Below are 12,109 nucleotides of genomic sequence, written 5' to 3'. Positions count from 1 at the left end.
TAAATATAAAAAATATTTATAATTTGATAAATTATAAGAAATCTCGTTATAATTTAATCTAATTACAGATCGAATTAAAACCAACTAAAAAAACAAAAATCTATTTGGGCCGAAAAAGATGGGGAATTAGCCTAAACTAAGTTGTCCGCCACAAAGTTTGAACAGCAAACGACAAGCCCATAGAAATAAAGCCCGCACGGGTGCTTGTGTTTTTGTAGGAAGAAGAGCAGTAAAGATTCCTTTTAGGCTGAATAATAATAATCAGGATTCAACCCCATGAAATGATGATGTGATTTGTTTATAAAAGTTCCTTCCTTTGGACTCTCTTTTTTGTGGTTTAAACTATTCATAAATATATTTATTCATTCTCTGCAGAGCCCAAACCCCATATATATATATAGTACAAGCAGTTTTCCACTCTGCAAAAAAAGGCAAGAAAAAGATTAGTGTTTTTCCGAAGGGAAAGGGGGAATGGCGAGCCCTCCGAAGCCGTGGAAGGCTGAGTATGCTAAGTCGTCGAGATCATCATGCAAGACTTGCAAGAACCCCATTGAAAAGGAAAATCTCAGGCTTGGGAAGATGGTCCAGGCCTCCCAATTTGATGGCTTCATGCCTGTAAACATTTATTTACCCCCTTTCTCACTCTTATTCCACTTTGATGGGATGAAATTTTAGTCGTTCTTGGTGTTTCTTGATAAAGCCCTAAATCCTTTTTCCCACATATGACAATGTGGGTTCTTTCATTTGCTTCACTTTTTTTAGTAATGCTATCTGTGCACTCTCCTCTTGCAACTTTTGTCCCTTTATTTTAAGTCAAATTGTCTTTCACTACTTTTTGCTTCATTTTCACATACCCGTTTTCTTCCCTAAATTCTGTACAATTTCCTGTTCGTTGTACCTGGGTTTGACACATCTTTTTCATGGTTCTATAAAGAAAGTGTGCAGTGTGGTAGTCTATACCACACTATTACCAGTGTGGTAGTTTCTAATATACTTTGAGGTTTCTTGAACTCATTTACATTTTTGGTCTAAACTCTTTAAACTGACTCCGTAAGTTGTTTAGAGTTCTTTGTTGTTAATTTTGGGACAGGTGGAAAAAGAGAAGAACTGTTTGTTTATGCCTCTTGACTTAAGTTTGTTTCTTGAGCCAGATGTGGAACCATGCTGCTTGTATCTTGAGGAAAGCAAATCAGATAAAATCGTAAGTATTTCAAATTTTAAATAAAACTATATCTGTCTTGAATTGAAAAGGCAAATAATTGATTCCGGTGATTTCCTGATTCATGCACAATGCTACTTTCAGGGTTGATGATGTTGAAGGGTTAGAATTGCTTCGTTGGGAAGATCAGCAGAAGATCAGGAAGTATATTGATGGTGCTGTGATGTCAAATTCCTCTGCTCCTGCTGTTGTAGAATGCGGCATTGAAGTTTCACAAACTTCTCGCGCAACTTGTCGCTGCTGCAACCTAAAGATTGTGAAAGGAGAGGTGGGTATTAACTTGATAATAATTGTATGGATAAGGTTGAAACTTAAAGAACAACATTTTTCTCTATGTGCTGTAGGATAATTGATGCTGTAAATTGTTTTCTACTTTTTGAAGCTTTACTGGAAGCGATTCATATTTTTGTTTATATATATATATGTATATATCGGTTTTCTTCTTTTGTTAGATTCGCATTTCAACTAAGCCTGAAGGTCAAGGTCCCAGAGGGTTATCTTGGAACCATGCCAAGTGTTACATGGAAAAATCCCCAACTTCTCAAGTAGAGAAATTTTCTGGATGGGAAAGTCTTTCAGCCTCTGACCATGCTGCGATTATTTCACTCGTCAAGAAGAATCCATCCACATCAAAAGGTTTGACATTTGATTTAGTTTGGCTAATTGGTTTCTTGTCTATGTCACACACTTCTTTGTTTCAGGCACAAAAGTGGGGCATGAGGAAGAGAGAGAAGTATTGCAAGAATCAACATCTAAAGGTGGTGCCAAGAGGAAAAGAGCCTTGGAAAGTGATCAGAAATCAAAAATTTCTAAAGCTGGAGGAAACGCTTCTTCCGAGAAGAATTCCTCTTCAAGTAATACTAAAAGTTTAGAAGATGAACACTCTAAAGCATCTGTCCTGGAAAGCCAACTGGAGACGCAGACCAGGGCATTGTGGGACCTTAAAGATGAGCTCAAAAAGTATGTCACCACATCAGAGTTAAGAGAGATGCTTGAAGCCAATGAGCAGGACTCAAGAGGATCAGAACTTGATCTGCGAGAACGCTGGTAATATTTCAGCTTCTTCCTGATAATCATTAACCAAATAAGACGACCCACTTTTGACTCATTTGATGTACCAATACTGGTAACGGAATATAAAAGTGAAATATATGTCTGGTGTCAAGTTCTTTTTTTTTTTTTTGTTAGAGACATAATGGCTTAACCTAATTTTACTCCTTTTCCAGTGTCAGGCTTGAGTTATTTATGATGTCTCAAATCTTACTTTTTCTTGCTTGACAGTTGTGGTTGTTTCTACTCACTAGCTATATATGTTCTGCAAGAAAATGTTATAATACCCATTTGATTATGCTTTATTCCATAATTTATTTTTTCAAAGTGCGGATTTCCGTCAATCTTAGTTGTCACTACGATATGATTATTTAGAAGCATATTACACTTTTATGCTAAATTTATTGTATTACATGCATTTTGATATTCTTGTTTTGTATCTCAATCTTGGTTTGTTCAGTGCTGATGGAATGCTCTTTGGAGCACTTGTGAAGTGCCCTATGTGTTCTGGATCTCTCCATTATTCCTCAAGCATGTATAGATGTGGTGGATATTTATCAGAGTGGAGCAAGTGTTCATATTCTACAACTGAACCTCAGCGTGTTAAGGCCAAGTGGAAAATCCCTGAAGAAACAGGAAACGAGTATCTTCTGAAGGTAAATTTACTAAAACAATATAAACCTTCCCTGGGCTTGCTTACTTCGTGTTATGTTTAAGCTTAAGAGTTGGTTTTGCTGTTGAATTGATGTTCACAGTGGTTTAAATCGCAAAAAATGAAAAAACCTGAACGAATGCTTCCTCCAACTACGCCCGGTGGGTCATCAGGCAGTAAAGCTGCTAATGGGCCACGCCAATCTTCCATGGTTGAAAATATTGGAGATCTAAAAGTGTCCATTGCTGGTGTACCTAATGGGTCAATGGTATTTCCTTTTTTTCACTTTCTTGTTCCTTCTCTCCTGTTATCTTAAAGATAATAACTGTTTCATAACTTCATGAAGGGATTGTTGGATTAGTTTCCTTTTATGAAAAGAATGCTTCCTTTGCAGGAGGAGTGGAAGCACAAAATTGAGGGAGCTGGTGGACAAGTTCATATGAAGATCAAAAAAGGTTCATAGTCATGTGCTTAATATAGGGGTTTATTTCAATCTCCTTTGTAGTATTAAAATTTTATGTTCCTTCACTTTATGTTAATTTTACAGAAACCAACTGCTTAGTTGTCTGCGGAGTGCTGGATGATAGTGCTGCTGAGATGAAAAAGGCGAGGTAATGCTGAACAGTGCAACATATTTCCTGCGAGTCTTGACCTTACTTTCTTTTTGTGCTTTTCCACCACTCAAGTATTCCATCTTGGCAGGAGGATGAAGATACCAATTGTGAGGGAAGATTATTTGGTTGATTGCATAAAAAGACAGAAAAAGCTCCCCTTTGACTTGTACCTAGTAGAAACCACTGAAAAGACACATGGTATGGCTACTGTCAAGGTGAAGGGGCAAAGTGCAGTACATGAGTCTTCTGGCTTACAAGATTCTGGCCACATTCTTGAGGATGGAAAAAGTATTTACAATACAACACTGAATATGTCTGACTTGTCAACTGGTGTTAATAGGTAAGTTCTTTTCTTAAAAAATTATTTTATGAAATCGCCAATGGCAATTCAATTTGAAATAGGTTTAAAAAAATCGAAACCGCACCTTGAGCACCGCAAATTAAAGTTACCATTGATTGGATTACTTTTGATCTCACGCCAATCTTTCCATGTCATTGAAGTTCATTTTGGTTGAGTACATACACCTGTATATTCCTGGCTCTATGGTACCATACTAACAAAATCTTCTTATTGTTTGCCACATGGTACAGAGATCTCTAGTATGTTATTTCTATGATATGCCATGAACTGCATTTAGTTTTTGGTCTGAATAGTTCCTCTCCCATGATGTGTGAAAATCTTTCTGGCATTGCTGATATGTGTTCACTTGTGTTCTCAGGATGTTTGCTTTCACTTACGTATTCTCTTACATAATCTTTCTTGCCCTGTCTGTGAAGTTATTACATTCTTCAAATCATCCAAGATGACAAAAGCTCTGATTGTTATGTGTTTCGGAAATGGGGTCGAGTTGGAAATGAAAAAATTGGGGGAAACAAGTTGGAAGAAATGTCTAAATCTGATGCGATTCATGAATTCAAGCGTTTGTTTCTTGAGAAGACTGGGAACTCGTGGGAGTCATGGGAAGATAAAAAGGATTTTCACAAGCAACCAGGGAGATTCTATCCGTTGGACATTGTATGCTACTTTCTTTTTCCCTTTTGCTTGGAAGTTTTGTCCACTGGATGTTCAAAGCTATTTAATCAAAATCCTCTAATGCATTCAGTGTGATTGTTGGGGATTCTTTGCAGGATTATGGGGTCAAAGATTTATCTAAGAAAAAACAGCTTAATTTCTCAAGCAGCCAACTTGCACCTCAGTTGGTAGAATTGATGAAGATGCTTTTCAATGTGGAGACATACAGGTTTCAGGAATTTATTCTTGTATAAAAATTTTATAGTTTACGTTGCATGATTGATCTGAAAGATGTTATCCAGGGCTGCTATGATGGAATTTGAGATCAATTTGTCTGAAATGCCACTGGGGAAACTCAGCAAAAGTAATATCCAAAAAGGTGCATCTATCTTGCTTTATCATATGTTACTGCAAAATGCCTCTGTGGACTTTATGTTGATCATATTGTTATACTTTATTTTTCAGGTTTTGAGGCTTTAACTCAGATACAGAATTTGTTAAATGGTACGGCCTATGCTCCTAATGTCAAAGAGAGTCTTCTAGTTGATGCTAGCAACCGATTTTTCACGGTTATTCCTTCCATCCATCCACATGTTATTAAGGATGAGGATGAGTTTAAAGCAAAGGTACATGGTGATGGCACTTCTTTTGTCCTAGGCGTTTTTTAGGCTGCTGTATATTTTTCTAATTCATGCAAACTCTTCCATCTTTGCTCCCAAATCAAATTTAGAGTGCCTTCTTAGACAAGTAAATATCAGTATGTTGCAATAGAAGTGACTTCTGATTTAGCCATTCATCTTGTGGAAGTGGTAACTTTCTTGGAGACTAATGTGAGCCTGTGATAGACTATGCTTGATACAGTGGAGAAAATCTTGAAAGCATTTCCATGTAGGAACACCTTTTCTTCTTTAGGGTCCTTGGTTTGGTTTCCTTTTCTTTCTTCCAATCCATGTCTTTATCTATCGTCCATTTTCTTTTCCAGCCTAGACAATGATATTTGTTTCCAGCTGTGCAATGATCTGCTTACATGTATTTTCCCAGGTGAAAATGCTGGAAGCTCTCCAGGATATTGAGATAGCTTCCAGATTAGTTGGTTTTGATGCTGATAGCGATGAATCTATTGATGAGAAGTATTCAAAGTTACGGTGCCAAATTTCTCCTCTTTCTCACGATAGTGAAGACTTTCAACTGATTGAGAAGTATCTCAATACAACACATGCTCCTACACATACAGTGGGTGTTCCTTTTCCTACCACTCGCCCTTTTTCTCTTTTGTGTTGATTTTCCTTCTTTTTGTTTAATAATGTACTACTTATACTTCCAATTTTATGATTGAGTTGATGAGCATGTCTGAACAACAGTAAAATTTAAATTTTGCATCATCCCAGGAATGGGCTCTTGAATTGGAGGAAGTGTTTTCTCTTGAAAGGGAAGGGGAAGTGGATAAGTATCAGCCTTATCGCGCGAAACTCAAAAACAGGATGCTTCTCTGGCATGGTGGGTTGTGATGTCTATGCATGGCAAATTATTACTCGGACAGCATATACTTATATGTGAAATAGTGAGAATGAACAGTGGTGCTATAATATTTTGTTTCATACAGGATCACGGTTGACCAACTTTGTTGGTATCCTTAGCCAAGGATTAAGAATTGCTCCCCCAGAAGCCCCAGCAACAGGCTACATGGTCTTCTTCTATTTCTCTACCGTATTTGTATGAAATTCTAATTAGCTAGTTTCATATATGTACTTACTTTGAAAAGCTTTTATGATGTGTAGTTTGGGAAGGGAGTTTACTTTGCCGACCTGGTAAGTAAGAGTGCTCAGTACTGTTACACGGACCGGAAGAATCCAGTGGGACTGATGCTTCTCAGTGAAGTTGCCTTAGGCGAGGTTTATGAGCTAACCAAGTCACAGGTGACATGAAGTCGTCATTTTTCCTCTAAGCTGTCACTTTTATTACATTGTTGGCTTGTATATCTCGATTCACTTATTCAAGCATAGGTCTCGTGTTCTTGATGCTCTAAATACTTGGAAGTCTTCTCATGTACAATTTTGTTGTATTTTGCATTTTCATCCAGTACATGGATAAACCTCCTAAAGGAAAGCACTCCACAAAAGGGCTTGGCAAGAAAGTGCCTCTAGAGTCAGAACATGTGAAATGGAAGGACGAAGTAGTTGTACCGTGTGGAAAACCGGTGGCATCAAAAGTCAAGACATCAGAGCTCATGTATAACGAATATATTGTCTATAATACAGCTCAAGTAAGTATTTTCACTGCCTGATCTCCCCTTGTTTCCCTGGAAATGAATGAGCCACATGTATATTTTGCGAACAAAGAATGCCAGATGATGCTCCTCTCGTTATCTTGTAATTATATTAGTTTACGCGCGGACTCCAAATGGTTCTCGGCAAAAGTTTCTACACGTTGAGTTTGATATTGACCGACTCTGTGTTTTTGTAGGTCAAGATGCAGTTCCTACTGAAGGTGAGGTTCCATCACAAGAGGTGAGACCCAAACGTCAAGTAGATCTTTAGATATGTATAGTAATGTAAAGAACGAAACGCGTCATTTTGGGTAGTAGGTTTTATCATCATCTTCGTAACCATATGTCCCTGCCACTGATATCTTTGGTGTAATGCGAATTGAATCTCACTTAGATCTCATTTTGGGGTTCTCGGGAGATCTAAGGGGTCATCGTTTCAGGGTAGTGCGTCGCTTCTCTAAGTAATGCCGTTCATCCTGGACATTTAATCTATGAATTCGCGTTTTGCTGAACTATTCAAGGTGGTGTGATTTATCTCCGATCGTTAAATTTACGTGAAAATGCTCGTCTATGCATATACAAGCAGGTTTATTCATTCGCTAGTGTTTGTTTGGCTACTTCCTGAAGACTTAGCACCTTTCTTTTTTCTTTAAATTAAATTAGAAACTCTCAGTACTGCCAAGCTAAAAATCCTACATATTCTGCACACAACATGAATAAAATTTTTATATTTTTTTACCCGAAAAAAAGAAAATCTACCCAGACATATATAAGCTCTGAATGAATGGACGGACATTCCTCCAAATCCATAATCGTGTTTTTTAAAGCTGGAAATTTGTTTTCAGGAAATGAATGAGATGCTATCTTTGTGGGGTTAGCTGAAGTCGTTTAATAATGCTGTTGAACCATTCGTCTGGACAGAGTCGTATTTCGTCATCTGCCTATGTATGATTTTACACGGGACCCATATCGTGTCTGTACAGTACGGTAATATCAAAATTTATTTCGAATTACTCTGTCGCAACCATAGGGCGATGTCGTCTCTGTACGGTATGGTAATACTAAATTTTATTTTGATTCATTCTATCGCAACCAAGTGAAATGGTATGCGGGGTATTTCCCAACTCAAATCTCCATACTCTTTTGAGATAATTGCAGTCTTAGAATTATAATTTAAGGGACTTTGTAATATTCATATCATATTTTCTTTAAATAGCTTGAAAGGGTATTAAAAATAGAGTCCATTTGTATTTTTATACTGCCATTAGATTTCTAACGATAAAATCATGTGCGCTACATTTGACCATTAGTCATACAGTAAAAATGGGCTGATAAACGAGAAAATCGTATTTTTGTTACCAAAATTTAGGGGTATTTTGTAATATTAGTACCACAAGGGCTGCTCTTTTTCTGTTTAATCACTACCGTGGTGTCAAGGGCCGTCCGCGTACTCGGCACCCTTGACGTGCATTTTGGCCACTCAACCGTTTTACATGGCCGACCACTCAGCTTCATTGACAGATGCTAGACATCCGCAGTCTTAGAGTCCTAGGTGTTGGTCTTTTATTGCTTTGTTATTTGCTTTCTGTTGTTTAAATTGCTCAGGGGGACGTTATGCCTCCTGAGGTACATTTTTCAGCTTTTTCAGTATCTAGTACTTTCAATAGGATTTATTTTTTTTAAGCCTATTATAGGGGGGAATGAGTATAAGAAGCTTGGCATAGTGACGTGTTAGAGTCCCCCTCAAGGCGATCCCCTTGCTCTAGCATCGTTGTTTATTGTATACGCATTTTTTAGCATTAATAAAAGCTCCTTTCTGAAATCGCGTGTGCAATTTGCTGTTGTGTGATTGTCCTCCCTATTGTGATTCCTGTCGATGCGTGTGCTGTGCGGGAGTGTGTGTTGAGATTGGTGGAAGTAGACAGCGGACTACTAGCTACACGTTGCGCTTTGAGGAAGGCCCCTCGTGAGAGGGGTCATGGGTTTTAGAAATGCATATTGTTGAGAATATATGAAGTTCTTTGTCATCTCATGATAAACAACAGATTCTATCTTGAAATCGGTAATGAATTGCATGCCTGAGATTTTGGGTAGGAGGTTAGAAGGCAAGACAATATCTTCATGGTATGCGTAGCTAACAAGTTCACGCGAATTCACTTATTCTTTTAGTGCTAAGAATTACTGTTAGACGGTCATAAAAGGTACCCTTCCAATTAAAGAGGTTAATTGAGGATACCAAATATATTGTGCACAAGAGATACCAAATAAATTGTATATGTGATACAAGTTCAAATTTAACGGAAGAAGTACTTAAATGGTGACACATAAATTCTTAACAAAATTGAAAATTATGGTATTAATATTACAAATTACACTAAATTTTTGTACTAATATCGTAATGTACCCTAAATTACACTACAAAAAATGCAATGTTCTCATTTTTTATCGCCCTTTGCATGAGTAAACAGCCACATGCGGCTCGCCATTGGTATAAAAAATGCATATCTAAATTATGATACCAAAACCTTGTCAAAAAAAAAAAAAAAAATATATTATGATACCAAAGAACTGTAAACGAAACCTATTTTCTTATATCATTTCTAGTTATTTTGAAAAATATATTACAAATATTTCACAATATTTTAAACTATGGTATCAAAAATATAATTTTCTCCGACTTTTTTTCTTTCAACTGATTTCCTGCCCATCTGGTGGCCCCTAATTCCCAGCCCATATACTTACAAACCCTAAGATAGTTGTTTGGACAGTTGTGATTTCTGAACTGGGCACCCACTACATTTTGTAATTTCCAACTTGTACTAAAGTATTACCCAAACAAAGTCTTGGTGTTGTATTCAAATCAGACCACACCACTCAACTCAACAAAGCGCTTCATCATCATTGGCTTTTACATTTAATGGAACTGCACTTACCTTCACCAGAAAGTGTCTGCAAAGGATTTAAAAAAAAACACAATTTCAAGAAAAGCAACAAAGATTAGCAGCAGTTCCCAGGTACGGCGTTCGGCGGAAATAAATTGTTTTTTTGGGACAACTATTGAAACGGGTTCATCCACAATTACACTAACATTCAATTCTTACACTATGTTACAAAAATTTAATTATAAAAGTAATGATTTCCTTTGAATTTTTCCTCCCCGGTGACGCAACACATATATAAAAATATGTATGTTATCTTTTTCTTTTATTTTATACATGATTAGGTTATTAAGTTTTCTTATTCAAGAGATATGAGTTTGAACTTTATTAAAATTATGTATTGAACTTGGCATTTTATGTGTCTGAATATAAGTTGGAAGTAGCAAAACATCACTCAAGATGCAATTTATCAAATTAATTGGTGAGACTATGAAGATCAAATTTATCAATGGGAAAAAAATATAATTTCGGTGCATTAACTATAGAGTGGTGGTATTTTCATACATATTTGTCCGATTTGAAAATTACAATTAAGGATTGTAATTATAAAAATAACACATTTAGTCCAAATCTTACTTGAAAAAGTCAAATTGATCATAAATAATCACATGCATTGTACGAGATCTAACTAGTTTGAGAATTTAAAAAATAACATCCCTATAATTATAAGATCAAAATTACATTTTTCCTTTTACCAACATCCTTATACAAGTTAATCAAGTGAAAGAAATATTTAATTTTATTTAGGTTTGTTTATATAGAGTAGTCATAGCCGACTTAAACCTGGCTAAATTGTATTGTGCAAATAAATAAAATATCCCCAATCATACCCCCTAACCCACCCAAAAGCCTGCAACAAGCCCTTCAAATTTCCACCATTTTTCTAGTGCACTCGTGCGCCTAAACAATTGAAAGGTATACCTCTTTTTTGCTTTCAAACTTTCTTCCTCTGTGTTCCTTTAACATGGCAACCGGGACTGGCTCACCCTGCGGCGCCTGCAAGTTTCTCCGCCGGAAGTGCGCGGCGGACTGTATTTTTGCACCGTATTTTTGGTCGGAGCAGGGCCCGGCAAGATTCGCGGCCATCCACAAGGTGTTCGGGGCCAGCAATGTGTCTAAACTCTTACTCCATGTGCCTGTTCCCGATCGCTGTGAGGCTGTATTCACCATCGCCTATGAAGCTCAAGCGAGGATTCGAGACCCGATTTATGGCTGCGTGGCTCATATGTTTGCCTTGCAACAACAGGTGATTAACACTTGTCTCATAATTGCATAACTGTTTTCATGGGTACGTACTAGGTCCGCTACTTACACGATTTCAAGAAAACATCGGACTTGTCCGTTCTCGTGTATATAATTAGTTTTGCTTTTTTGGGAATTTGGTGTGCGTAGGTAGCATATTTGGAAGCTCAGGTGATGCAGGTGAAAGCTCAGCTGGCAAGAAACATGATTGATGAATCATCAAGAAATGCGGAGATCAATGAATGGCCAATGAGCAGCGTGGCTGGAGGAATAATTGGATCATCACCAGTTACAACGTTGAATTACAATGTGAATTATTCCATCGCACCACCGCAGAGCGTGATGAGAGAACCATATAGCAAGAAGAGACCTCCACAGACTGACTTGTCTGAGCTTCAAGAACTGGCTCTTGCAATGATCAAGAATCAAAACTGATTACTCATATAAATATATACATATATGTAGAGAGAGAGACGCAGGCGCACACACACACGCAGAGACTTCATGTTCTTACTGCACTGTTGCTGGGAGCCCTGACGATGATGAAAAATGGTACCTAGCTAGTGTCAATCTTAACTTAGTTGTGAACTACAGTAGAAGTGATATTGTATACTAAGAACTAAGCATGAATTAATCACTCTCTTGTTTTCAATGTCTATGTAAGTCGTATCTCTTCAAATTATTATTGAAGAGAAATAGGAACACTAATTAATTCAGGCAATATCCCTTTTGACGTCAATATTCGCATCGAAAACGGACATTGGAGAAAGAGGTGTGAGTGGCTCTCACTAACATGGTCATCACATATAACACAATTCCCTCCTACATATTGCAGCCATGACTTATCTGATGTAGGCAGTTTTTTGTCTGAATTGCCAACCACAATATAAACACATTTCTTTGGGATTTTAAGAGGTCCCATTAGTAGTGCACTCCACATTACCGGCTAGACTTGTGGGGCAAATAACATCATTGCATCAACTGTTGGTTTCTCCATCTGATTGCATCTCTTTTGGCCTTGAATTGGTGGCAAGTTGTCCGTAATATGCAATCCTTCAAATGCAGCAGCCTGAGGCAAATGCCAGACACCCTCTTAGATGACTACAACCAATTTA

The 12,109-nt window shown here is 37.3% G+C and overlaps 2 protein-coding genes across 3 annotated transcripts; both read left to right on the top strand.

Moving 5' to 3' along the window:
* The first annotated feature begins 344 nt into the window (after positions 1 to 344).
* Positions 345 to 7,990, top strand: PARP1 (poly(ADP-ribose) polymerase 2). 2 transcript variants are annotated; one of them, XM_088881864.1, is made up of 21 exons: positions 345 to 615; positions 1,152 to 1,201; positions 1,304 to 1,487; positions 1,672 to 1,855; positions 1,921 to 2,266; positions 2,730 to 2,925; positions 3,025 to 3,189; positions 3,316 to 3,376; positions 3,469 to 3,532; positions 3,624 to 3,875; positions 4,313 to 4,550; positions 4,664 to 4,776; positions 4,850 to 4,926; positions 5,013 to 5,173; positions 5,589 to 5,780; positions 5,936 to 6,044; positions 6,151 to 6,233; positions 6,326 to 6,463; positions 6,628 to 6,810; positions 7,011 to 7,054; positions 7,659 to 7,990. In XM_088881864.1, the coding sequence occupies exons 1-21, from the start codon at positions 472 to 474 to the stop codon at positions 7,663 to 7,665; spliced, it is 2,991 nt and encodes a 996-aa protein (XP_088737990.1). In that variant the 5' UTR covers positions 345 to 471; the 3' UTR covers positions 7,666 to 7,990. The 2 variants fall into 2 exon arrangements, with proteins under 2 accessions (XP_088737990.1, XP_011080022.1); XM_011081720.3 differs by lacking the exon at positions 7,659 to 7,990 and having other exon boundaries at positions 347 to 615; positions 7,011 to 7,333.
* A 2,577-nt stretch (positions 7,991 to 10,567) lies between these two features.
* Positions 10,568 to 11,751, top strand: LOC105163397 (LOB domain-containing protein 16-like). Its single transcript, XM_011081721.3, has 2 exons — positions 10,568 to 10,998; positions 11,145 to 11,751. The coding sequence occupies exons 1-2, from the start codon at positions 10,717 to 10,719 to the stop codon at positions 11,427 to 11,429; spliced, it is 567 nt and encodes a 188-aa protein (XP_011080023.1). The 5' UTR covers positions 10,568 to 10,716; the 3' UTR covers positions 11,430 to 11,751.
* The last annotated feature ends 358 nt before the right edge of the window (positions 11,752 to 12,109 follow it).

The sequence above is a fragment of the Sesamum indicum genome, linkage group LG6, assembly GCF_026168435.1.
Source record: "Sesamum indicum cultivar Baizhima isolate 11 linkage group LG6, ASM2616843v1, whole genome shotgun sequence".
Lineage (NCBI taxonomy): Eukaryota > Viridiplantae > Streptophyta > Magnoliopsida > Lamiales > Pedaliaceae > Sesamum > Sesamum indicum.
This window is presented reverse-complemented; position numbering and strand designations above follow the sequence as displayed.